Genomic DNA, 25,686 nt, shown 5'->3' on the forward strand with positions numbered 1-25,686 from the left:
CTGACACAAAGTAGCTTCTTCAAAGGACCTTGAGGTCGATGAGTCAAAAATGAATGCCACACTAAGACATGGAGATCACTATCTAGACTTCTTGGTCTGTTCTGATACTAACTGAAAAATACTCAGCTTAAAAGGAGAACATTTTGCCCTCATGCAGAAGAGCAGCTAAGACTATACGTAAAATAAAAAAAATGAATCTCTAACATTTTTAAAGGCCACATGATGTGAACAATAGCAAAAGCACCAGTGCCACTGCACTACCTCTCAGTAGGACCAGAGCCCTGATGTCATTCCACAGTGATCCCAGATACAGCTCCCTATTCCATCTATAAAAGTGTTCAGTGATCATCTGGAGCATTTCCAGAGGTGAGCACTACACAGCAATTCCTGATCTCTAGTTCTATTAACATCTCCATACATCCATGCAGCTTCCTCTCCCTCCTGCAAAGTCAGTACATTTTTTCATGCACCACCATCACTGCCTAATAAGATTAATTTATTCCTGTTCTTCCTCCTTACAGTAAATTGAATATGCATTCAGACAGAAGTTCATCAGCTTTGTCCTGTGATCTAGAGCAATAATCAATAAATCCATATGTCTGCTTTTTATAAATTGAAAAGGAAAGCACACAATTATGGAACTAGCTGGAATAAAGGAGGCACTACACCAATACTCACTCCTGTATATTGTTATGAACGTAGGTATTCAGGCAACAGCAATCATTACTTATTCATTATTTATCACACCAAGTGTTTCAATTATGCAATCAAGGAAGAGTAAGAACATCAGTGATTTAAGCTACACACACAAGCAAGGAATAGTGATCAGCCAAAATGCAGAGCCAGACAAATCAGCTTGAATTTTATTTACGTCTGCTATTTGCCAATCATTTCTGCAACACCTGGGAATTCACAGAGCATTTTCAAATGATTCTCTAACAGATAAAATAAGTGTAGCTGCATAAATATTACTTATGCTTGTATTAATTATGCATTATGAATAAATACTGTAATCTGTGGTAAATAATGGGAGGAATTTTACTCTACAAACAGCATCCCATTAGATCGACTTTTAGCCAGGCAGTCCCTGATGCCATCTAGTGTCCTTCAGAAAAACATCAGGATCACCTAAAGCAGCTCAAGCAAAGGGGCTAAAGCTGCAAACCTGTATGTTTGTGCCTGGAAGCTGTTTTGTGTAATGACATTTCAAATTTTGAAACTCTTTTGAGAGAGCAGAAGGACAAAGCACAGACACAGGTCAGTGCATTTGTAGGCAGGGATGGTGTTACTGAGTGGGGATAAGGATGTACATTACCAGGGAAAACAAAATTGCAAAGTGAAGAAGTAATGCAAGAGGTAGATGGGGAAAGTTTTTAAGATTTTCCTTTCTTCCACTTTTTCCTTGATACTTGACTTGCACAGCAGTGCAAAATCTAACAGCCGGAGACATGGGCAAAGGAAGGATTTCTTCATAGATTCATACAATGATTTGGGGAGAAAGGGACCTTAAAATCATCTAATTGAAACCCCTCTGCCATTGGAAAGGATGTCACCCACTAGACCAGGCTGCTCAAAGCCCCATCCAACCTGCCCTTGAACATTTCCAGGGATGGGGCACCCACAGCTTCTCTAGACAACCTGTGCCAGTGTCTTCAGGACTCTCACAATAAAGAACTACTTCCAAATACCTAATCTAAACCTGCCATCTGATAGTTTACAGCCTCTGACCATCTTCTTCTCTGGATTTGCTCCAAGAGATCCAAGATCTCCTTATTTTGGGGGCTCCAGAGCTGGATGCAGCACTCCAGGAGGGGTCTCACCAGAGCAGAGGATTAGAATCACCTCCCTTGACCTGCTGGCCATAGCTGCAGCCCATGACACAAATGGCTTTTGTTAACACAACCCACCAGAAAATCTGCCTGTGAGTCCTTTCCAGTTTGCCAAATCTGTGACTCTGCCAAGCTGTTACCACTGCCTGCTAGTGCTGCCCACTGGTAGCTGCTCTTAGTCCACTGCCACCCACTGCTTACCCACACCTCAGTGCACAGAAAAGACAGAGCAACAGCTGCCAGCTGCCACCAGCCTGGCCCAGAAGAGGACTTACAGCTCCCATGACCTGCTCTCAGCAGTGTCCTCCTGTAGCCTCAATTATGCCTCAGTTATTCCGGTGTTACTTAAAGGAAAGAAAGTGCAGTGGGTTCCAGTTGTGCCTGGCCACAGTGGAAGACAGAAGGAAAAGTGAGGAGCCACCTCTTTTTTTATTGCTATTGCCTCTTTCCAGCCATTATACCTGACCACCACTGTGGTTCTCTCACCCCATCTCCAGAAATATTTCATATAGGAAATAGCTCCCTGGTACAATACAACACACACTCAATGGGAAGCAATGGCAAGGATTGGTTTTGGAGAGCACCTGTCAGCACCCTGCTGGTCCTTCCATCTCTGTAACATTACCCATGACACTCTCCTCAGGCTCATCACCTCCTTCTGACACTTAAATGTGTACATATGTACATCCAATTGCTCTTACCTTCTCCTCCCTCACACTGCTATGTGCAGAGCTGTGCTGTGGAAGGTGTCACCACAGTCGTCTTGCACAGGGAGAAATCCCAGCAAATGGAACAGCTGACACACTTCAAGCCTTTTATTTCTTACTGTCTTGCAGCTCATTTACCAGAGCAATGTACTCAAAGCAAAAGGAAAAACTTTCTGTGACTGTAGCACTACAAAGACCAGGTAAGATGTCATTGTTCTGTATGTCTCCTTAGAGTGTATATAGATATATATAAGTATAACCATTGAGCAAAGGGGAAGAGCAAGCCAAAGAAATCCTGTCTCTTTCTCCAGTACTACTTCACATCCTTATTTCCTTCCTCTGCCTCTGAAGAATCTAGCATATATGCTTCTCTTTCTAATGGCACTCCTACTACAGCCTACCTCTGTCATCCATGAAACCTCCTCATCCATAACAAACTTATTCACCGATAATGTTATATTGTTTATTTCCCACTAGATGATATAAATGGGAACAAAATCTTCATTTTACACTCGGTTTTAGTTGGTTTGACTGCTGATCTTACCAGCACAGCTTTGGACTTCTCATCACAGCTGGTTACAGTGATGAGGATGCCCAGAACCAGATTCAATCTGGGTTCTTTACTGAAAGCATTTAAATAACACAGAAAACAATAAGGGGTGTATCGACCAGATACAAGAGGAGATAAGCCAGAGGACATATTTATTAGAGATGTTACTTACAGGAATCCTGGGATGTGGGGTGAAGAAGGCTGGCTGGAACAGAAACCAGAGTGTTAATAACAGGATAGCCTATTTTCCTTAAAATGCAATAGTTTACACATACTCCTGTCATTACAGATTGCATATTCCATACATTCCATAAATAAGTTTATAAAAGAGCAACCCACTGTAACTTCTGGATGTTTGGAAAGAAGCTCACAAATATCTTAAATCTCCCAGAATATCTGAAATATGAACATAAACTAAAGACTATCCTGTGTGTCTTACCATGATGAAGAAACAATCAATCTTTAGACTTTATAGCAGTTTTATTGCTAGCAATCTCCAGCTCACTTTTCCACTTAGAGCCACCTTCTGTATTATTAAATTTCCTGATACCATGAATGAACTTGGTGTGTTCTCCCTCTGCTTTGTACCACGTACATGAAATCTCAATGGGAATACATAGTCGCTCTGAAGGGGTAGCCACAAAAAGAAATGATAAAAGTTTTGTAGAAAGAGACAGTATCTTTTCTCAAAGCTGATACAATTTTGAAGAAAAAAAAAGATCTTGATGACATGAAGACTTGTGAAAAGCATTACCTACTTTTAACAGCTGAAACAGGCCCTGGTTCCAGCCTAGACCAGTGGGAGGGAGTATGGCCAAGACATTATGTTATTCAATACCACCTTAGGCCACTGCCAGGAGTGGAGGAAAGGGCTTCTTTCTCTCACTTTGGAGAAGGGAAGGACTTTCCTTTCTGCTGGAGCAAGCAACGCAGACGGAGCAGTGGGATAATGCTGGTCCTGACCAGAGGGAGCATTTTGGGTGGCATGGCTGCAGTCAGGTCAAGCTCCACATTCCCTCTTTTGTCCACTTTTGTTATTGTTTGTTTGCTTAGCTTATTGTTGTTTCCATAAATTGTTCTTATCTCAATCCTCAATCTTTGCCCTTTGTGCCTCCAGTTCTCCTCTGTGGGCACATGTGGGTGGAAGAGGGGAGAAGGGGAAGTGAGTGACCAGAGGCTGGTTTTGGGGTCTTGTGGGGTCAGGGGTGCTAAACTGGGGACTACCATTCCTAAACCATGACAAATAGAAATAATTTCTCCCTACAAACACAGGAAGCTTGAGAAGTGGTACACATTTCCATGTCCAGCTATGTTTTATTTGTTTGTGAGCTGCCTTTTCTGCCTTTACCAACACAGATTCATCTTCGGTGTTGGACAGACTATCTTGTCTGATATACGTGGAGTCTTTCCACATAAAGCACCATGAAGTGATCTGGCATAGACTGAGGCTCAGCTAATGCCAGAGAATAAATTAAATCACCTTCTCCATTATGGGGATTTTTGAAGGAATTTTGAATGAGTTAGAGACAGGACCTCTAAGTTTTTAGATGATGCGATTTATTTTTAACTTCTACACAGGCAGGAAGGGTGAGTTTGGCTCACATATTCATAACATGGTTCAGAAGGTCACAAGACCTCTAGTTACAAGAACTTTTAAAGATTTACTGACCAATAAAACACCGCCAACAAGGATATTTATGTTTTTGACCCAATCCTTAAATATTTTGTCTTATGGACTCATGCCACAGCGTAAGCTTTCTTGGCCAATCACGTTATGACACAAAAACCTACAGTACTGTATTCTAAACTTCTTGTTTACCCTTGTAACTACTTTTATTTTTTTCTATATATTAAACTTTTCTCTTCTTAACTCAACGTGTCTCTGCTTTAAACTATAAATGCATATTCTTGCTTCTATCACCTAATTTGGAAGCCTTTTCCAAGGTTTCAGATCAAATCCTGTGTTTAACTCTAAGCTTTGGCATACAGCCCCAAAGTTCTGAGAATTCCCTGCATTTCAGGTTCCAGCACTCCACTGCTGTTTCAAGGTCTTTAGACACTCTATTTTCACCAACCAACAGACCCTGATTCAGATTTTCTCCATAATCTGTGAATGAGGCAGCTGTATCCAGCTGTGGTGAGCAGAGATGATGAGAGGATGTGTGCCATGTCTTGGAGGATCTGTGACTGGCATAAATCCTCTAGTTGCAATGATGATGCTAATTTAAAGCTGCTTACTCAGGTTTTCTTAGAGGGAACTCAGAGGTTTGTGGATTTACATTCAGTGGGTGCTGATTTAATCATCAGTGAACTTGTAATTATACTCAGGCTCCTCAAACTAACTTTGCATCTTGATTTTGAAAACAATAAATGTATGCATTCTCGGTCTGTTTTTGCAAGAGACAGAGGAAAGTACAACCTCACCAAAAAAATAAAAAGACCAAATAAACCTTGGTATTGCTTCTCTGAAACAAAAGGATATAATCTCAGAGTAAATAGGTCTCAAATTTTCTGCAGAGAAGAAACTTGAAAATTGTTTCTGAAGAATTTATGTGGAGGAATGACGCCTTGAATATTGTTACAGCACCAAACACAATCTTACTTACTGTTCCAGGTAAGCCTGGGGGTCCAGGGGAACCTGTGTCACCCTGGAGAGCAGAAAATAATGTAACTAACTACATAAAAAGACTCCCAAATAAAACTTAACATTATCATTTAGAAGATGCAGCATTACCAGATGAGATATAACCCAACCCCCCAGCTGGGTGACACTTCTGAACTGAGTTTTTGCTGTCCTTGCTTTGATGCATGCAGGATTCTCATTCTGTTATCTTCATCTCTCTATGATTCTATCATCAACCTGAATTCACAGGTTGATGAATTTCTAAAGTTGCCCCATCCAGTTTAGGATATGGAGTTTAATTTGCTTTTTAAATTAAAGTTGAGCAAAAGTCTTGATTGAACAACATGTTTTAGCTAAGCTTCGTTCATTGATAAAAAAAAAAATCTGTTTTTCATCAAATATTTAAGTTGCTAAATCCTGTTCCCCCCTAATTTTGAGTTAAAACTATGCTGTTGCTGGAGGATCTCCTGAGCCCTGGCACTGACCTTCCTGTGGGCTTTGCTCCACAAACATCAGTCCCCTGACACTTGAAAGCCAAGAACTACCAATAACACTTGTTAACCTCCCAGGTAAAGGAAGTTTAGGTGCCTTATTGATGTCAGTGGATCACCCATGAAAGAATTCCCCCCTCCACAGGTGGTGAAAGTCACTGATAAACTCAGGACTGAGGGAAGAACTCACATCCTGAACAGCACTGCCTCTGTCATGAGGGCAGTTTTTCCACAATACCCTCACAAGCATCTGCAAGGTCAATGTTTCCTCTTCACCTTCATGTTCACAAGGGTTTAATGTAAATTTTGGTGGACATTACCTTTGTCTACTTCTCTTACTTTCACTAAAATCAATGGTGTTGTGATAGCAGAAGCCCAAACTATTCTTTTAGTTATTGTTCTATCCCCTACAGTCAGGCACAGAAAACATTTTTGATTTTAGTTCTAGGCTTATTTATATCAGCCAATTATAAAACTGAAAAAAGAGAAAATTTTAACCAAATTTTAAAAAAAAGGTTTTCCTTGAATTAATGAAATTGTCCTTTATTTCATCAGATTTAATTGCTCAGTAAATTATTTTCTCCATCCAACACATAGCTATTTCTGCTGCTTCTCTGTAAAGTTCAGCTAAAAGTCTTCCAAATTTTCTAGTCTTCCTCAGTCTCCTCTATCACTTGTCTCTGCCTCTTTGTCTGTTTTCTTCTCCTGTCTAAGGAAGATGAGGGTCATTTCATGACTTACTTTTTCTCCCCTTTCACCTTTCATTGCTGGGAGACCATCTCTTCCTTTTTCTCCCTATAAGCAGGGAAAGGAAAGCAAGAAAAATGTGCATTTTTATTTTAATGCATCAGCCTCACTAAAACATTTTACACTCTCAGTTATCTATCTTCCAAGATGCAGAGCAAGCAATTAAAAATGTAACATTTTGAAGATGGCTTCAAAAATCCACAAAATTTTCAAAACCAATAATGGTCAATTGACCTCACAGAAAGGAAAGCACCAATCCTAAAATAACTTGCTTGTAGAAGATCCTACTGCCTGATGTAGTTATAAAAACCAGAGGGTTTTTTCCAATTTGAAAAGAGGCAGCAAAACAGCAGTTGAGACCCAGAATGAATATTTATATTATGTTTTTGGTTTGGGTTGGAAGGTACCTTAAAGACCATTTAGTTTCAAACTTTTGCCATTAATATATTCTGTATCCTCTGCTCTACAAGGCATAAAATGGAGCAAACTGCATGGAAAAACCTCAGATGATTTTAGATCCTTCTTGATCACATTCAAGCATGTCATCAGTAATCAAGGTTATAAACCTCACTCATGGGGCTAAATTTACTGTCAGGACATTGACCCAAATATTTCCTGGCATGAAGATGTCTCCAGAGTTCTGCAGCTACCCAGAGGAAGCAGTAGACACCAGGACTTGGGTAGAAGTTAAGCCATCAGAAAATAATTCAGCCATCTGAAGCCTTTTCCAGGGCTCAGCGACAAGGTGAATTAGTAATTTTTTTGTTATCAAGAATTTTAAATGTCCTTAAATCAGGCAAGTAATTCTGAAAGAGAGTTCTAAAGTGCAATCTGACCTCTAGAGTTCTAACATTTCCTACTGCCTCACAAGCAGCATGGCACAACTCTTCCCATTTGGGATAGATATTGTTCATTAGCACCTCTGTGTTAATGGGGAACAGTCACTAGGCAGGGAACACCTTTTTTGGGTACTTGGTAACCTTGTGGTTTCTAATCAGCTGCTTACCACAGCCATCACACCAAGGGACAACATCATCTAGGAACACTCAGGTAAGTCCTCCTGATGCTAAATGGCCAAAAGAAGATCAATTTGTGGCTCCAAGTCACTCACCCGGTCTCCTTTTTCTCCTTTCAGTCCAGGTAAGCCCCTAGGACCAGGAAAACCTGCTTCACCCTGAAAATAAAACAAAGGGTGTGAAAACTGAATGCTGTCAGATCCTGCCTGATTTTTCTCATGAGACTGACTGTAGATGTAGTTTGCTGAGAAAGAATCAAATTAGTTTGATTATCAAATAATTTCTTAGTTTTTTTTTAAACCATTACTTAATGCAGCAAGTAAAACTTCTCTGGTTTTTGCCTGTTAACTGATGCCACAAAATTTAGGATGTATTTCCTTCACGATGCTCTTTAGCAGGACCAAGGAAGCAAATGAAAGCAGAAAAAGAAATATAATATGACTTTTATTTTCATCATTAATGATCTGGTGTAGTCTGGAAATGCAAAAACTGCAGTGTATTAATCTGAACAGTACAGATGTCACCTGATGAACAGATATAGAATTATCTCAGTGCACTATGGCACATTTGGATTTACTTCTGTTTGAACATTGCCTTTGAGTTTCTGCTTTACAATACTTGTTATTGGAATAACTATGATCTCTGTGTCATGTGGTTTCCCCTAAATATATCAAGTACTCTCAAATTTAGCTCCCAGTTGACCCAGTTTGTAATGTGAAAATAACCATGTGGCTTTCTATTTATAATTCTTTTCTATCTGAATTTATACTGCAATATCACAAAGTAGATCAGTTATGGATAAGACCCAAGTTCCCAAAGTCTTGTACAAATACTGAACTAAGAAAAGGTAATTCCTGCTCTAAAGAGATTATCTTAAGTATAGAGAGAACACAAGATTATCATGGTAGAGGTGCAATGGGTTTGTAGATAAAATCAGGTGAGGAACAAGATACTGTAGTAACTAGGGATGACTAAGAACATCCAGGTGATGTTGGCAGAATTTTAAAGAAAGTGGCATTTGGTGGCAGATGGAGTGATATTTTCTCAGAGCTACCGTGGGATCCTGGCTATCATGGAATAATGGAATGGTTTGGGTTGGAAGGGAACCTAAAGATCTTCTAGTTCCAGCCCCCTGCCATGAGCAGGGACACCGTCCACTATGCCAGGTTGCTCCAATCTGGCATTGGAGACTTCCAGGAATGGAAATGACCATGACATCCCAGCCATTCCAGAGATTCAGAGAGCAATCAGAGCATCTAGCATTGAAGGAGACAGAGGAGAATTTAGAGGGAAAATAAAAACACAGTTTAAATTTGGCCTCTGAAAAGGCCCTGAAGCAAAATATCATTGACTTTGTAAGAGTTCAAGGACAGAAATATAATACAAAACAGCCAGTGTGGATTTGTTAAAACTTAATCATATCAAACCCATCCAGTTCCCTCCTTTAACATGAAAACTAAGCAGACATGAAGAAAGCAATTTCCTGATGTATCTTGACTTTATTAAAACATCTGACATAAGCCAAAATGATGTTCTGATCTATAACCACAGAAATGTAGTGTAGAATGGTACCTGGAGGGTGGTGTACAACTGAATGAAGAAACAGCATTCATACACATGCTATTAGCAAACTACTGTCAAAATTCAGAGGATGTATGAAGTGAAGTCCTCTCAGGGACAGCACAATTCAACTTGTGACAGGAAAGACAACACTTATGAAACATGTGGAGAACATCACATTGTGGAGAGAGGGACAAGTGTCTTGGAAGGTGGTGCTAAAATTCAAAACAGCCCTGTGTGGGGAGATGATTCAGACCTAGGGACAGTGATCTGGTTGGGGTCTGGCCCTTTGTGGCACTTGGACCAAGCCTGCCTGGAAACTTCAAGCCTGATAGTTTGCTTGCCCAGTGAAATGACATCAAGGAAGGGCACAGAAACCACTCCTCCCTTGGAGCCTGATGAAAACACTCCAGAGGAATCATTTGCCCATGCTGTGATGATTTCTCCTTACCTGGGACACCAGGTAAGGATACTTTCCTGGGAACTGAGTGATACCTATCAGGCAGATTGCAAGGACTTTTGGAATAGCAGCAGTACAGTCCAGACTCACAGGGTGGGGTAACTGTTATTAACTTAATGAGTGCCTTATCCCAATAAACCTCAATTTGTGCCTCAGACTTGTAGCCTTATTCCACCAATCACAGAATCATTAAGTTGGAAAAGACCTCTAAAATCAACCATAAGTCTCACCCATATAACTGTTGCACCTTCAATCACAGATGCAAGTGACCTGCATAAATCTTGTCATTGGAAAATGGCTTTGTTATCTCATGTGGTCACTTGCTATTGTTTTGACAGGTCAGGTTTGCTGTTAAGACTGTTTTTTCTGCTCACCTGCTCACCAGGTTGGCCACGGATCCCTGGTTCACCCTGGAAAAACAAAAGCAAATCTGTAACATTATAAGGACTTGATCCTTTGGTGAGAACACTTCCTCATTAGCAAAATGTGGACCCTACTGGTCCATGTTGTTCTACCTACATTCCACAAGGCTCTGAAATTGCCTTTTTGATGGCTTGGGAATGCAGCCTGCAGGGAGCCAATGCAAGGTCCAGGTTAGATCTCCTTGCACACAGGCTTGAGAGAGGAGCATCAAAGAAGGGTTTGTATTTTGGAACACCATCAAAGTCAGTGAACCCCATCTGCTCATCCCCTTATGTCTCCAACTTCAGAGGAATCTTCTCCCTACTTCAGTATAAGACCTTCCAAAATCACACCTTGGTTGAGTCAGTGGATACTCAGCAGACCATGAAGTACAGTCCCTTACCTTAGGGCCAGCTGTTCCAGGAAAGCCTTCCTCACCCTTTTCCCCTCGTTCTCCCTGCAGGGAACACAACAGGTCAATTCACAAACTCCTCTGGTGTTTGTGCAGCACATTTGCAGTCAATGGTGAGGAATATTTTAACTCAGTTCCTCAAGATCACCTTGAGGGTGTAAATGGAGCCATATGAGAATATGCTTCCTGGAATATTTTTCCATTCCAGTGCCATTTGCAATCACATCTGCAGCATCCTACTGGAGAATTTCTGGAAAAACACAATCACTGTTGCATTAAAGATGTCCATAGTGAATTATCTGGGAAATAATTCAGTTTCCATTCAGTTTCTCCATTCAGTTTCTTCAAACTGTATGTGGGTAGAAAGTCAGAAAGTGTTTAAAAAAAACCATAAAATTTTGGGACTGGGGCCTTGGTCACTGGATTCATTGTGTAAATACTTTAAAACTGATCTTCTAATGTGCGTGGCATCAGCATGGACAGCAGAGGCTGCAGTGGTTGAAATGTGGCAACACAGCTGGAAAGTGCAGTAAGTGCTACACAGACGTGTGGATAAAATCCAAAGTCTGTTTAACATCAAAAATATGTTATGGACTGCAAATTCCTCACCTTTATTTACTAATAAATGGGAGCTGGGGATTCAGCTAGACCTGAGATCAAGTATCAGAAGCAAGGAAACCTCTCCCAAGGCAATAGATGGTTAAGAGCTGTTTTCTTAAATATAATAATTTTTAATATAATCATCATCCCCAAAACCTATTTTGGCCTTTGTAGTCAAAACATGGTACATTCCTTTGTCCCTTATTTGCAGGGGGATGAGAAGTCAAGTGTCTTCTATCTTTACATTTACTATCTCCCCGCTCCCAGTGCATACACAATGGAGAAGACAACTCCCCTTGCAAGCCATAATTTGGAAAAGATTTCAAATGGAGCATAAGAAGTAGGAAATAATAAAGAACCAACTTTCTGCCACACAGACCTAGAGAAGGCTCAGGGGAATGGCATCTCTTCTTTTCAGCCCTTCAGGGAGGAAAGAAAGGAACGTCTTTGGAGCCTTCTACACTTCTTTGCTCTTCTTCTTTGTGCCTTCGATGTGTGCCCTGACTTGCCAGAGTCACTGGATTTCCTCCTTGATTGTTTGCAATGCCCAGCTGTGTTTTTTCTGCCTCCCTTGCTTGCTCACCCCACTGATCTGCCTGGGTAAGGAGCTTAATCCCAGTGTCTGTGGTGTCACTTGCCTTTTGACCTGGAAGCCCAGGAAGTCCATTGAGTCCATCTTTGCCAGGCAGCCCCTAAACAAAAGGAAAACATAAGCTATAAGTGCCAATTCTTTAAATTGTTACCAGCAAACTCAGCATAAACATGCTCAGCTCATCTCTCCTGCCACCCACCTAAGTTTAAGAAAAGAAAAACCCCCTCATGCATTTTGGGTTTTGATTTTTTTTCCTACTTTGTCTCAAAAGACACAAAAATTCTCACACTGTACATATTTGCTCTGCCTTTTCTTCCAGTATCCCAGTTTTAGTGAATGACCACTGGATGTCATCATTGTTACAGAGAAACTCCAGTATAGAGCTTTTAGGTACTGAGGATCTTTAATTTTTTTAATGTACCTTACTTAAATTTTAGTTTATTCTCTATAAGTCCCTATTACCTCCAGCTATATATATTTTTTTTCTTTTACATCTGTTTCTCCTTTTAAATCTTGGTAATTTCTTATACAGTAAATAGACCCCTAAAATTAAATTATATAGCACAAAGTGACAGAGTGGTTCAGCAAGATAAGAATTAAAATTACTTCCTGTCATGCATTTAAAATGGCAAAAAAAAAAAATTCTTCCCTTTTCAAAATGTCAGTCAATCCACACACACTGCAGACTGCAGGTGGCAATTCTGTACTAAGTATTTAATTATTCAGTTTTTGTGACTTAAGAACAACAGAAATTGCTATAGTCTGCTAAATCTGAGATTTTAATCATGAGTAATTTGGCCTTATTCAGGAAATTCCAGGTTTGAAGAAACAATATTGTGTCAAATGCAAAAGGAATTATAAAAGGTATCACATAAAGAAAATACCATGATCCAATTGCATAGGAATAGTGGAGCTTCACCTGGTAAAATTCTTATTCACAAAAGGTATCTGAGAATTATTTCTGGATTAAAAGTGACAGTACCGGAGCTCATATTAAAACCCAATGTGCAAAAAAGAAGTGGGAAACAAAGCAGACTTCAGAATTAAATTATCTGAAGTAATTAAGAACTTTGAGGTGAGGGAAACAGTTCCTCAACACTTACAGGTGGTCCAGGTGGTCCAGTTCTACCAGAAACTCCAATCTCCCCTGGCAGTCCCTGAGAAATGAAATCAGGAGAAAAAATAAATCAGAATTTCTGTTCTCTGCAGGATCCTCACTGCAGATTGCTGCTTTCACTTCAAGTACATTTTTCCCTTCCACTGCAGCCAGGTCACTGCTGTGGGGAGCCCTGGAGATGCTGAATTATCCCCAGGAAGCACCAATGGGGTTCCAAGGCTCAGCAGGGAGAGGCTGTGCTCTAGGACCAGCTGTGGCTTTTAGCAGAGAAAATATAAGAGAAAAACCATATTTCAAGAGGCCTTAACTCTGTTCCTTCTAAAAACCATGACCTAAAATTTTCTCCAGCTGTTTTTCTTCTCCTTGATAAAAAACAAAACCCCCCAGGGTTTCTTACCGGTGGCCCAGGTGGTCCTGGGGGTCCAGCAGTGCCTGGGGGCCCTGGAGGTCCCTGCAAGAGAGGAAACAAAGCAAATTTATCAAATTTTCTGGTAGTAGCTGAAAGCCTCAGGTCCTCCCCTGTGTAACAGGGGCCCTGTAGGAAACAGGCAAAAGCACTGAGTTTATTTGTTTAACTTCAACCCAAAAAGTGCAAGATGCCAAAGCAAGGGGCCATGAATTCAGGTTGAACATTTTCTTCTGCTTAAGCCACTGCTGCCATTGCCACAAGGGGAGCTCCATCCTCCACTCCAGTACAAGAGAAGGAGGAGTGGAAGGCCATCAGGGGTAACCCACAACACAAAGCTTGACCAGTGGGATTCCTTGGAGCACCCAAACAAAGTTAACCTTGATTCATGTTGTTTCAAAGTGAATAATTTACCTCCAAAAAAAAAAAAATTGCTAAAAGCAACTAATGAATGAACAGGTTTGTGGTTTGAACTTGCTTTTTTTGGGAGGGTGGGGTTAAAAATATGAATCCAAGAGTATGGAGAAATGCTGCAATGACTCAAGTGTCTTAAACAAAATTTGCCACCATTTTGTTGCTTGACATCAACCTGGTAGGTAGTAAAAGATTCTCACAAAATCATAGTTTGACAAACACATTCAGTTGGAAATATCTTAACATTCTTACTCATTTCCCTGCAACAGCTGTTTCTCTTAGGAGAAATATTCTTTCAATAGCCACCTGGTTTAAAGAGGGATCTATTTTTATGCATCAAGCAAATTGTTAAATTTAGCTTCCTATGAGAGATTTATTTCCAGCCTTGACAAATCCTAGTATGTTACTTGAGATACAAAAGTGTTTGTTACTGCCAGCTTCCCCTGCAGACAAGACAGGATTTCTCTCTCCTATGCTCAGAATGAAATGTGTACATGCATTTTTTGGATCAGGATCTGAGCAAACAGCGTGAGAAATGGGTATGTGAGCTGAAATCTGACCCTGGATGCCTCTTTCTATCTTTCTAACATAACAATCTCACTAATTTTCAGTTTTCAGCATAAGGGGAGTTCTGGTGTAATTCTACTTAAAAAAACAACAAACCACCCCACCTAAAACTCAGTAGAGATTTGAAACGGAGCAACTGATACAAGACAGAAATTGGCCAGACAGCATTTTCCCTGTCATTCAATATTAAGGTATTACAAGCCATAGATCAATATTAGAGTTTATTTTTAATGAAAAATGTAGACGATGATAAGAAAATGGTGTAAAAAAAAGTGAGGAGAAGGATCCATTTGAGCGTGGCTCGGCAGAGATGGCAGATAAGTGATCTTATAAAATACACTCACTCACAAACTTCAGCCAGGAGCTAAAACAGTCTCTTCTCACCAATAGATGGGGCAAAGAGACCAGAAAAGGAAACTGCAGCTGCATTTGCTTCACTGCAACTCCGAACAGACATGGAGTTCTCCTGTCAACAGCACTCTCACTTGTAGAGTGCCTGAAATGTGAATGCAGGAAAATATCCCAAAAAGATTTGCCTTCAGATGCACTGATGCTGATGATTTAATTCCTGAGGAGTCCTGAAGTTGGATCCTGCAGTTAAAGATTCTACACCCAACAGGAGACACCTGGCCAAGACCATCTTTCATTTAAAAAGGCTTCACCATTCAAGGAAAAGACCCAACAGTCAAAAAAAGTTCAGCACAAGAGAAAATACTACACACAGGCACAACTGTGTGCAGCCACAGTTGGATGGAGCAAACACACACCAAGGACATGGAAATTCTGCTTGGCCCTGCTCCACCTCCACAAGACACTGCTGGGAGGCCCTACAGAAGGTATGGGCTCCAGGAGGGGGCTTCCATGAGGAATGGGTGGAGCACTGGAGAAAAAGGTAAAACTTTAGAAAAACTAAAAATGGATTCAGATTGGACTATGTGTAAACTTGCAGACTTTCTGTGACAATTCAATCAGTTCATTCCTAATAACTCAATTTTGTTCTCTGTCAGTAAGTGAACTGTCTCCTACTAGGAAACACATCCTTCCTAGCCCTACAACAGGGAATTTTTATCAGGAGGTGAAAAACCCCAGCCAGGACCCAGCCTCAGCCCAAGCAATCCCAGGCATGTTGTGTCACCCCACACAATGAATTGGCAGGGTCAGTCTGATCTCAAAGCAGTCTTACTCCAGCATCTGCCAGCAACCACTATAATCTCTAAAATGTGAAGTGTTACATCCTCCTCATCCCAGCTCCTTCTCCCAGTAACTCCTGATATTCTCACTACCCAAGACAATTTCTAATTACCCTCTTAAACTTTCCATATCCTAGACCACAATAACCTTATGCAACCGTAAGTCCTGAAATTGAATCCCACTGATCCTTTTCCTAAATCACCACTAATAATTCAATTTCATTGTCCTCCAAGAGATAATTACTCAGGATATCATGCCCAAACTGGTTTACAGGTAGCCTCACCATGTGTTGCACCAACAAATGCTACACCCACTAATGGGAAGCTCTTCTGATGAAATCCTCTCAGAGGTGGACGCAGAAAAAAGTTTTATGGAATATCCAGCATTATCTCTTGGAGATGCACAGGGTGCTGACAGTCTGCTCCAGCTGACTGCACACAGCAGTCATTGACTGTCCTACTGGGTTTCCTGCCTTCTGCAGCCTGGCTACAGCAAGTGATGGGACAAAGTGAAATAAAATGGCAGAAAGACATCATAAATACCCTTATAGAGCATTCCCTTCTGCTACTGTGCAGAGAATTTCTGTTTCACTTGTATATCAACATCTCATATTGTAGCTCTTCTCCTGATTTCTGAGTATAATCCAGAGCAAGTAATATTTTTTTTAAATATTAGAATTCACCAAACTGACAGAATCTATTTATGTTTTAAAAAACCAAACGTGATAAAACTACAGCAGCAGGACTGTGTAATGTTTACCCCAAAAAATCTCACACCATCTGTTTTCTTTGCTTCCATTTTTAAGTGAATCCAGATTGAAGCACCTGTTTTACACAACTACCTTTTTCAAAGATTATTTGATGAATTATACAGATGAGAGTCCCTATTCCAAGTCCAGAGCACAGTGTTGTCCTGTTAAAACCCTGAACCAAAAGAAAATAATCACAGGGTGTATTTTTTTCCCGTCTGGTAAACACTCTGACATGTGGTTTGTAAGTGTTGAAGCAAGAAGTGATACATGAAAACTTGATTTTAGAACAGATCAACACAAACTCACTTTGGAAAACAAATGCAAAACATGGAATTTTTTAATAAAATGTTTAGACCAGAATATTTTCAAACTGCTGTTCTGAAACAAAAATATTTCAAATGTTCATTAAAATCTAAAATCTAAATATTGTGTAGAGGCATCTGTGTTTTGGGATAGGATATCTTTAAAAACATTGTGGAGGGTGGATTTTTTTCAGGCTTGTGTTTCATCCAGCCTTATTCCTTAGACAATGTAATGCAGTGACAGTGCTCAGGAGAGAAATCTGACACTGTTCATACTGGAGACACAGCTGTATATGTCCTCTAGAATTCACTCTCCGGTGCTCTCCTCTTCCAGTTGTACCTTGCTGGAAGATGGGCTGGGAAAGGCAGGGATTTTAAGATTTTAAGATTTAGGTTGTGGACTCCCTTAGGAGGCTCTGAGAAGGAACAGAAACTTTTGTCTGTGACTCCATCAGTAGGCAGCTGGGCCTAAATCTCTTTTCCATGAAAGAAGGGATTATTAAGTCTTTTAGGGAGGTGAACAAATGACATTCCACAATGAAAACTGAAGTCTGATGGCTTTCCCAGACACCTGAAAGCAAAGCCTAAACAGACATATTATCTGTGTATTACTCCATGCTGTTGTCTGGATTCTCTTACACTATGACAAAGGTTTAGATAAGTCCTTAACCATATTAAAAGTTTCTGGTCTGGGCTGTTAATGCAGTGTAGCACTTCATAAACCAGAAGGGACACACAGGAGCATTCTGTCTGCTACCAAAATGAGAGCAAAATGAGTAACTGAGGCACTGACAGCCTTTCCCTTCCACTCTCTCCTCCTGTCTCCAAAGACATTCCCCACAATTTCACCTCTTAGAAAGACCCCACAGACCCCTCCTGTTGCCTTTATGCTGTCTTTCCTTTATTTACATTCCTTTCCCATCAAAAGTGAAGCTGTTGCAGCCAGTTTTGTGGAGCAGCCCATGTGTCTCACTATGTCCTTTGCTACTCCAGAGCTCCACTTCTCCTCCACAGCATCTGAGTGGATTCCAGGATCACCTCCTCAAATCTGCTTTTCATTTCTCACCCCAGCCACTTCTGCTGTGAATTGGAATTATACAACCAGAGAATCACTGTGGTTGAAAAAGACCTTTAAGACCCTCGAGTCCAACCATCAACTCAGGGCTGCCACAGCCACTGCCAAACCACATTTCTAAGTGCCACTTCTTTTAAATAGCTCCAGGGACAGTGATTTTACCATTTCCCTGGGCAGCCTGATCCAGCACTTGACCATCCTTTTATTGAAGAAAATTTTCCTTATATCCAATCTGAAATGGAAATTATTACTGAGATATTTTCTGTAATGCTGCATAAGAGCACTGTGTTCCTCTCTCTGCTTAAATCCTGCCTTACAAATCAATACAAAGGTAAGAGAACTTATAAAAAAAAGCTGCTGCTGATGACACTAAAAATCAAAAGCCTGAAGAGCCAACAGATGTGAGCATTTGTCTACAATATATGTCCTGTAGTCAGCATCAGTGACAGTGCCATAATTCATGCACGGATCCAGTCTCCAGTCATTTCATCAAGTGGCATTGGAACTGGAGTACCAACATTAAATTTAAAATAAAAGTTTTGTCTACAAAAAATTCTCCAAACTGTCTTTGCAGCTCTTTAAAAGTATGGAATAAAGTTGACTTTGTACACAGCAGTCTTTCTAGGAGAGTTTCCTGCTTCCAGTGAAAGGCAGTGTTTGTTTAATTTAATCACTTAGTGTAAGCTATGGACATGATCTCTTTTGTCTACAGAGGAAGATTTATTTCCCCATGTGTTTGCTTGGAGTTGGTTTACTGAGTCAGTGCAGCAAATGAGAAAAAAACAACTAAAAAATCTCCTTTAATGTCTTTTGTTTCAGCACTATTAGCAATCTTCACAGGTGAAGACTTTTTTAATTTATTTTTTTAAAGGTATAGATCTTATTAAAGATTGCTCTGAGCAATACCTTCCAATTCCAAGCAGCACTGGCAAAGTTTGAATTCAATCTGAGCTTTGCAGCTGGGGCCCACATCCTTTTCTTACCTTTTGCAGTATTAACTTGCATTATAAAAAGGACATTAAGGACACTGTGTGTTTCAGAGGAGGTCATTTATTTCCTGAATTACTTAAGAAAAGCTGGGCTTCAGCTCACACCCTACAGACAAGTCTATACTAATGAAATCACTGCCAGCCAGGACCATAACAGGTACAGCTTGTACTGGTCTCCCTCCCAAGTCTGACTTACACCACCAGGTTATCCAGCACAAGGCAAGCCTCAGCAACAGCCCAGAGGTACTGCAAGGCAGAGCTATGGCATGTTTAATTCAATGTCCAAGACTTTTGATGTGTTTTGATGTCTCCCAGGTGGCCAGCAAGTACCCACTCATCTCGGGGAGCCTCAACAGTGGCTCAGTGGCCCATTTGTGGGTGCCTGTTTTAAGAGCGCTTCAGGATCCACTGATAATATTAATTGGATCTTCATCAACAGGAGGAGGCACCTGTATCCCCATTCTCAACCCAAAAACTGTTTGCATTTGGAGCCAAACCCCAGCCTTGGTAACTCAGTGATACAGCTCAGAGTGCCTGAGACAATTATTTCAGCCTAAAGTTCTTTACAGAAATGCTCATTTTTCAGTCTGCATTTGAACATCCTATTGCAATAAAAGCTGGGCCTATGATTAAGGTTCCTGGGCACTAAAATAGTACAAATAAATAATAACAACACTAACACATTATTAAGTTCAGGTGTCTGTGTCCTTGCTGCCAGAAAATTGCTCAAGTCCAGACAGGAAAAAATATCCAGAATTTCTATTCCATGGCTTAATGATATTGCAAGATGCACCATTTATAAAGATGACTGGAAAATAAATGCTCATTTTTAAAGGTGCTGATCAGAAAACATGAAACAAATAAGCAGATGGACAGGTTCACCACCACAGCTGATTTGGAAGGAAAAATAAATATTTAAAAATATTTTTATATATTATATATTTTTATCATTTGGTTGATAATTATAAAATTTGGCTTATAATTATGAGTTGGTGTGTGCAAAGAGAGACAAAGCTACCCTACTACCACAAAACATCCCCAGTCTTGCAGCGAATTTGCCTCCTAGATGCTGCTTCAGGGTCTGACAAATAATCTCTCAAATGATCTCTGAGACTTGGATCGACTCATCTCACCTCCAGTTCATCACTGGACCATGGAATCACAGAATAACCTGAGCTAGAAGGGACCCACAAGAGCACCCCTTAAGTCAGTTCCCTTGCACAGCTGCCTGATCTGTGGCTTCTCAGTTGGACTGAGCATGTCAGCAATGATTTTCCTTGGCAAAGCCCACCAATAACTTCATATCTTTCCTGTGTCCTTCAGCAACAATGAGCCTCCTAAAGCTCCCGTATCAACCCCTTCCTCCTGTCCATACAGGTATCAATGTGGGGAATCAGGTCAGGAAACATAAATTTAAAATTGCAGAGGAAAAGGAGATTATTTTTGTGTTCTAATCTAGTTTATGTGCAGCCAACTCAAATCAGTTGTCCCTCAACACCACCAGGACAGCGCAGGAAGAGCTGACACAGGCTTCCATGCATAATTTGAATGAATATCCATGCAACTACAGTATAAGAAAACCACTTTTCTTCCTGGGCATTTTTGGGACATAGTCTAATTAAGAAAAAAAATAAAAAGAAGAGAAAATGCTGATAAAGTGTTTTAAAAATCTAATGTCACAAAAAGTGCTGTTAAGCTGAATAGTTTTGTCACAAAGTGAATGTAAGCATTTTCATTAAGGAGAAACATTGAAATCTTCAGCAATATGTCTAGAACAGAGTGCCACTGCAGGAATAGGAACAATATTTTACCTTTCATGCAGTTAGCTTGGAGGAAGAGTCAATTTAAGTATCCCTTGATGGGGCAAGCATTTTGTGCAGTTTTAATTAACATAAAATTTGCTAACATTATTTAGCTTGTGCAAAAAGGAAAATTACTTAATCCTATGTCAGCAATTTTCACAGATACATTTATAAAATTTCTAACACATGCATATATATCTTTAATTTGCAGGGAACTTGAGCTAAGTAAGTGTGACATTGTTTGGATGGATACTGTCAGGTATCTTAAAAATAATGTACAGATAAAAAATCTTCCTCCAAAACAAAGGAAAAAAGAAAAAAACAAAGCAAAACTAAACTAAAAAAAACACCAACAACCAACCAAGCTAAGAAAAATAACACAACAAAAGCAGGGTGTTGTACTCAACAATTTAAGATTTCAAGAAGCCTTCTTGCATGCTCTAGGAATAGAAAGGGATTCCTGGGGTGTTCTGTGAAGGGCCAAAAATTGGGTTTGATGATCCTTATGAGTTCCTTCCAACTCAGAATATTCCATGATTCTTAAATCTTTTAAATCCATTAGAAACACTGTCTTCATTCTTGCAGGCTGCTGCTGAAATATTTGCAGATTAGATATTGTACCAAAAGTAAAAAGTCTTAAAATATGAAAACCAGTATCAAATGGTGTTTTGCTAGGCACAGTTCCCTGCTGGACACAAGGGATTTCACCTGCATGGGGCCTCAGCCCCTTGGATAAGCTCTCTGACATTCTCCACAGACAGGTGAATAGCTCTTTACAAAAACTCCTGTCACACAAACCACATCTAGATCATTCCTCCTGCTTTCAAGGGCATAAATTGCCAGAGCAAATAAATGAGCAATCAGAATCTGCTGTCTAGCAGTGTGATTCCTTCTCCCTCAGAAAATCCCCAGAGCCCTCTCTTGGACACACCACAGAGTTTACCCACCTGGGCAGACAGAAAGGATTTCCTCACAGACTTTCACTTAACACTGACCCATTCCAGTTCCTTTCCCCATATGTCCCAACTTCCCCTGGTCTCTCCTTTCCCTGTTCCCTCATTGGTTGTGGTACCCCTGGTGGCCAGCCCCATTTTCCCCAAAGCCAATGCCCTTTGCCCTGCCCTTTGTACGGCCCCCGTGCCCTCCCCTCCTTAACCTTGTGCAGAGCACATGCTCTTGTCTTTTGTCTCTGGTTTCCATTCCACGTGCTGAAATAAACTGCACTAGACCTGGCCATATAAAAGGCCCTTCTGCCTCTCCTTTCTGAGCTAGCCATGATGAGTGGTGTGTGTGGACTTGACTGCTTTGCCTGAGTGCTTACCCAAGCGGCTTTTCCACAAGAGATGCTTATAGGGGAATGTAGGTAGCAGCAACCACCATCTAAATCCCACGCCACTACAGAAGTTGCAGTACATCACCAGCAGCTGTAGCAATGGAAGCTCATCATTCTTCCCTTTAGCAATTATTGAAACGCAATCCTAAAGCCAAAGTCCAGTTTGTTAATTTACTATTGAAAGGGAACAAATGAAAAGCTGTTTTGTTCTGAGCAGTCAGCTCAATGTGAGATTGCACCTTTCCTGCTTTAGGACATTCCTGTGGATATTTTTCTTATTGCCGGGGTGACCCTACAAAGTGATTCAGATCTGCTGAATTTGTCTCCAAAGTTAGCAAAAAACTATGTCAGAGGTGTCAGTGTTATTAGGGCCAAACAGGCTGATCCATGGTGGAGCTGAATCCTCTTGGCAATTCTTAACATAAACCCCTCTGTGTTGCCCTCATGATGCTATGGTGCAATTTGCAGCTAAAATTTGCCAAAAGCTTTAAAAAGAAGGAGTTAAGGGGTCATTAACTTAAGAAATCCCCTTTCCTCACTAAACACAAATCAGTGATTCTCCTCTGGGATGATGCAGCTTTAAGCACAAGCAATGGGGAAATCCCATACAACACAGCTGTGCTGGTTCTAAGATGCTGAAAAACTCTGGAAGGTAAATGAAATTGCTGTCAGACAAACAGACATCTCTCAATCTCAACAAGATAAATTACTTACATCTTAAAAGGAGAAACATGAACTTCAAATACAGTATAAAGAGGAAGATCACACATGCTGCATTGTGTAGTTCCATGTCCTCTGTTACCCCCAAATCTGGTTTTACACATATTACAGGAAAATGATAATAAGAAATAATAAGAAGTCATCGCTTACCTGAGGGCCAATCAGACCATTGATTCCTGGGAATCCTGGTTCTCCCTTTTTGCCCTGCATGTTCAACACAGGAGCACATATTAGAGAGCAGACCAAAGACTGCTATTGATTTTCCAAAGCCTTTCACCACCAACCTGGTAAATCAACGTGGGTACACAAAACACAAAAGCTAGAAATGAAGACGACACCATTTGGAAATGAAACCCCAGTTGTCTTTAACAATCCTGTATCTCCCAAATTGTGACAATAGCTGTAAAATTGAGAGCTGTTCTCACACACATTGCAGCATCTCCTACACTCTTCAATCCCACCTGGCTTCCCCCTACAGAGAGATAAGGAAGTCATGGTGCGGAGATGCAGCCCAGGGAAGTGCCAAGTGTAAACATGGGCTGAGAGGTAAAGCAGTGGCCCTCTGGTCCCTTGCACTGCTTCTTGCATTAAGAAATAAAATAATTGAGAACTCTGGTGCATGGTTGAATAGAAAAGATCCACAATCTCTAAGCTGGGAAATAGGAATCCATGAGGCATTTCTGGGTAAAGGTGGCATTAGCACCAAAGGGCAGAGCTCATGGACTCCTCTGCAAGTAAAAAATATCCCTTCAAAGGAACCAGAGAACTCCACTGGTGCAAGGCAAGGAGAAGCAAAGAGCTGGAGTAAAACCCTGAGACAAGATCACCTGTATGGATGCTGGACCTCTGTGTCCCCATGGGTTTGATCTCAAATAATTCAAAAGGAAAAAATCCAACATGAGAAAAATGAGGAAGAAAGGATGGAGTAAGCACGGGAGTTAAGGCAGAGGTTGGACTTGTTTCTTAACCCAACAGGTGACTTGCTGTGTCGCTTTAGGTAAGTCACATATTTTATAAAAATTATCTCTTCTTCCCTCATACGTAACCAACACTGAATCATAAATATTTCTAAGGCTGTTAGTAATATGGTGGGGGAGGGTACATTGTAAGAGACAGACTTTTTCTTCCTTCATTTTGACTTCTCTTCCAGACTGATTTTTTTTTTAAGAAGGAAAATATAATTTAAAAAGTTTAATGTCCCTGATAATATGAAGGGTCAAATACAATATCTTCCCTTTATTTTTCTTCATTGAAAGATGTGCAGAAACAGCATCTATTAACAGCAGTTTTTTGCTGACTTAATGAAAAATCTAAACCATCAAAAAGAAAACAAGTTTTCATTATGTTTTCCTCAGCTGTGACTGAGATTTATTATCTGATGTGTCAGAATCAGTTATTTTAATTATTTTTCTCATTAAAAAATCCCCAGCAACTCTCCACCCTAAAACAATGAAAATCAGCATTCATATACAGAAGAATTTAGGAAGAATATTAACAGAGTGATTATAGGGTCCTAAGGTATCAGAAGGAATTTGTAATCATTTGCAGGACTCAATATCAATAAAAATTTGAATTATATACTCCAGCACACCCACTCTTCCTAAATGTTCTTTCTACTTTTCCAACATCCATCATTTATTTTCTTGTCAAAGCCAAAAAGACCTCATTTTTAATTTGAAGGACTCATGTCACCACATCATTTAACATATGTTTTCTAGTTAAAGATGATCATTTTGCCCACTTCCAAGGTGACGATGCAAATGGCACTGTTAAAATACTCATTTAAATATCAATATGAATATGAATAAAGCATACAGGATGTGGTGTGGGGGGCCAGACACAGGAGATGAGCCGCCTCCAGCTTCCTATCCATGTGGGAGCTCCATGCCAAGGTGGCTACTTCCAGAGTTACAACACTGAGACCAGAACAGAGAATCACAGAATCATGGAATCACAGAATGGGTCAGGTTGGAAGGCACCACAGCAGGTCATCTGGTCTAATGACCCTGCTCAGGTAGGACCACCCCAGAGCACAGGCACAGGATTGTGTCCAGACAGTTCTGGAATATCTCCAGTGAGGGAGACTCCAGTGCTCAGTCACTTCAGAGTAAAGAAGTTCTTCCTCATAGTCAGGTGGAACTTCCTGGGCATCAGTTCCTGCCTGTTCCTCTTGTCCCATTGCTGGGCACCTGAGCAGAGCCTGGTCCCTGCTCTGACCCCTCTCTGCAGACACTGACAGACAGGGATGAGGTCCCCCCTCAGTCATCACTTCTCCAGGCTGAACAGGCCCAGCTCTCTGTTTTCCTCAGAAGAGAGATGCTGCAGTGTCCTCTGAGGCTTGGTCCCAGGAACAGAGGTGGATTTGGCACCAGGCACATGGGAAGCATCCTTAATTGTGTCCATCAAAACAACCCAGTGTTACTGATGCCTTTGTGTCCCACCAACCAACTGTTCTGTCTCCAGAAGAGATGCAATAGCAGCTGGTTATTCTTTCCTTGGGTATAATGTTGAGAAGCTTCAGGTTGTTTTAAAACATTAAGAAATCTCTTAGAGCAACATATAGAGACTGAGAGAGATTTCCCATTGTGAAGGGGACTTGTGGGCCACTCTGAGGTTAACTGAAATCCAACTACAACAGATTTGCTCCAAAGCATTATAGTCTGTCTGTAAAGGACAGAAATACTTGCTGGGAGAAATTTTTCCTATGAGAGCAAAACTCAGTGAAATGTCACATTGCCTAATAATATGACAGAGAAATCCATAAATTATGCTCTGTTACCTACAGTAGGAATCAGGTAAGATTGTGTATCTTTTGACAATATGAAATATATCCTATTTGTCTTTATCAGCAATTTGAACAAAAGCACAGTTAAAAATGTATGTTTTATTGGAAAATCGTGTATTTACCTCACTGACAATTACAGTTTCACTCTGGATTTGGTCTATGACATCAATTTCTTCTCCTTTTTTTTTTTTTTTTTTGTTAACTTGCTTACAGTTTGATTTCTGCATAGCTGAACTTTGCCAGGG

The 25,686-nt window shown here is 40.5% G+C and overlaps 1 protein-coding gene across 1 annotated transcript in view; it reads right to left on the bottom strand.

Moving 5' to 3' along the window:
• COL22A1 (collagen type XXII alpha 1 chain) overlaps nucleotides 1–25,686 on the bottom strand; it is a 209,404-nt gene that overhangs the window by 60,226 nt on the left and 123,492 nt on the right. Inside the window, exons 23-32 of the mRNA XM_059474675.1 lie at nucleotides 22,807–22,860; nucleotides 13,504–13,557; nucleotides 13,093–13,146; nucleotides 12,036–12,089; nucleotides 10,789–10,842; nucleotides 10,358–10,393; nucleotides 8,059–8,121; nucleotides 6,942–6,995; nucleotides 5,693–5,734; nucleotides 3,259–3,291 (exon numbers count right to left, since the gene is read on the bottom strand). Of these exons, the coding sequence (XP_059330658.1) occupies nucleotides 3,259–3,291; nucleotides 5,693–5,734; nucleotides 6,942–6,995; nucleotides 8,059–8,121; nucleotides 10,358–10,393; nucleotides 10,789–10,842; nucleotides 12,036–12,089; nucleotides 13,093–13,146; nucleotides 13,504–13,557; nucleotides 22,807–22,860 (498 nt within the window). The remainder of the gene's footprint in view (nucleotides 1–3,258; nucleotides 3,292–5,692; nucleotides 5,735–6,941; nucleotides 6,996–8,058; nucleotides 8,122–10,357; nucleotides 10,394–10,788; nucleotides 10,843–12,035; nucleotides 12,090–13,092; nucleotides 13,147–13,503; nucleotides 13,558–22,806; nucleotides 22,861–25,686) is intronic.

This window comes from Ammospiza nelsoni, chromosome 1 (assembly GCF_027579445.1).
Source record: "Ammospiza nelsoni isolate bAmmNel1 chromosome 1, bAmmNel1.pri, whole genome shotgun sequence".
Taxonomy (NCBI): Eukaryota; Metazoa; Chordata; class Aves; order Passeriformes; family Passerellidae; genus Ammospiza; species Ammospiza nelsoni.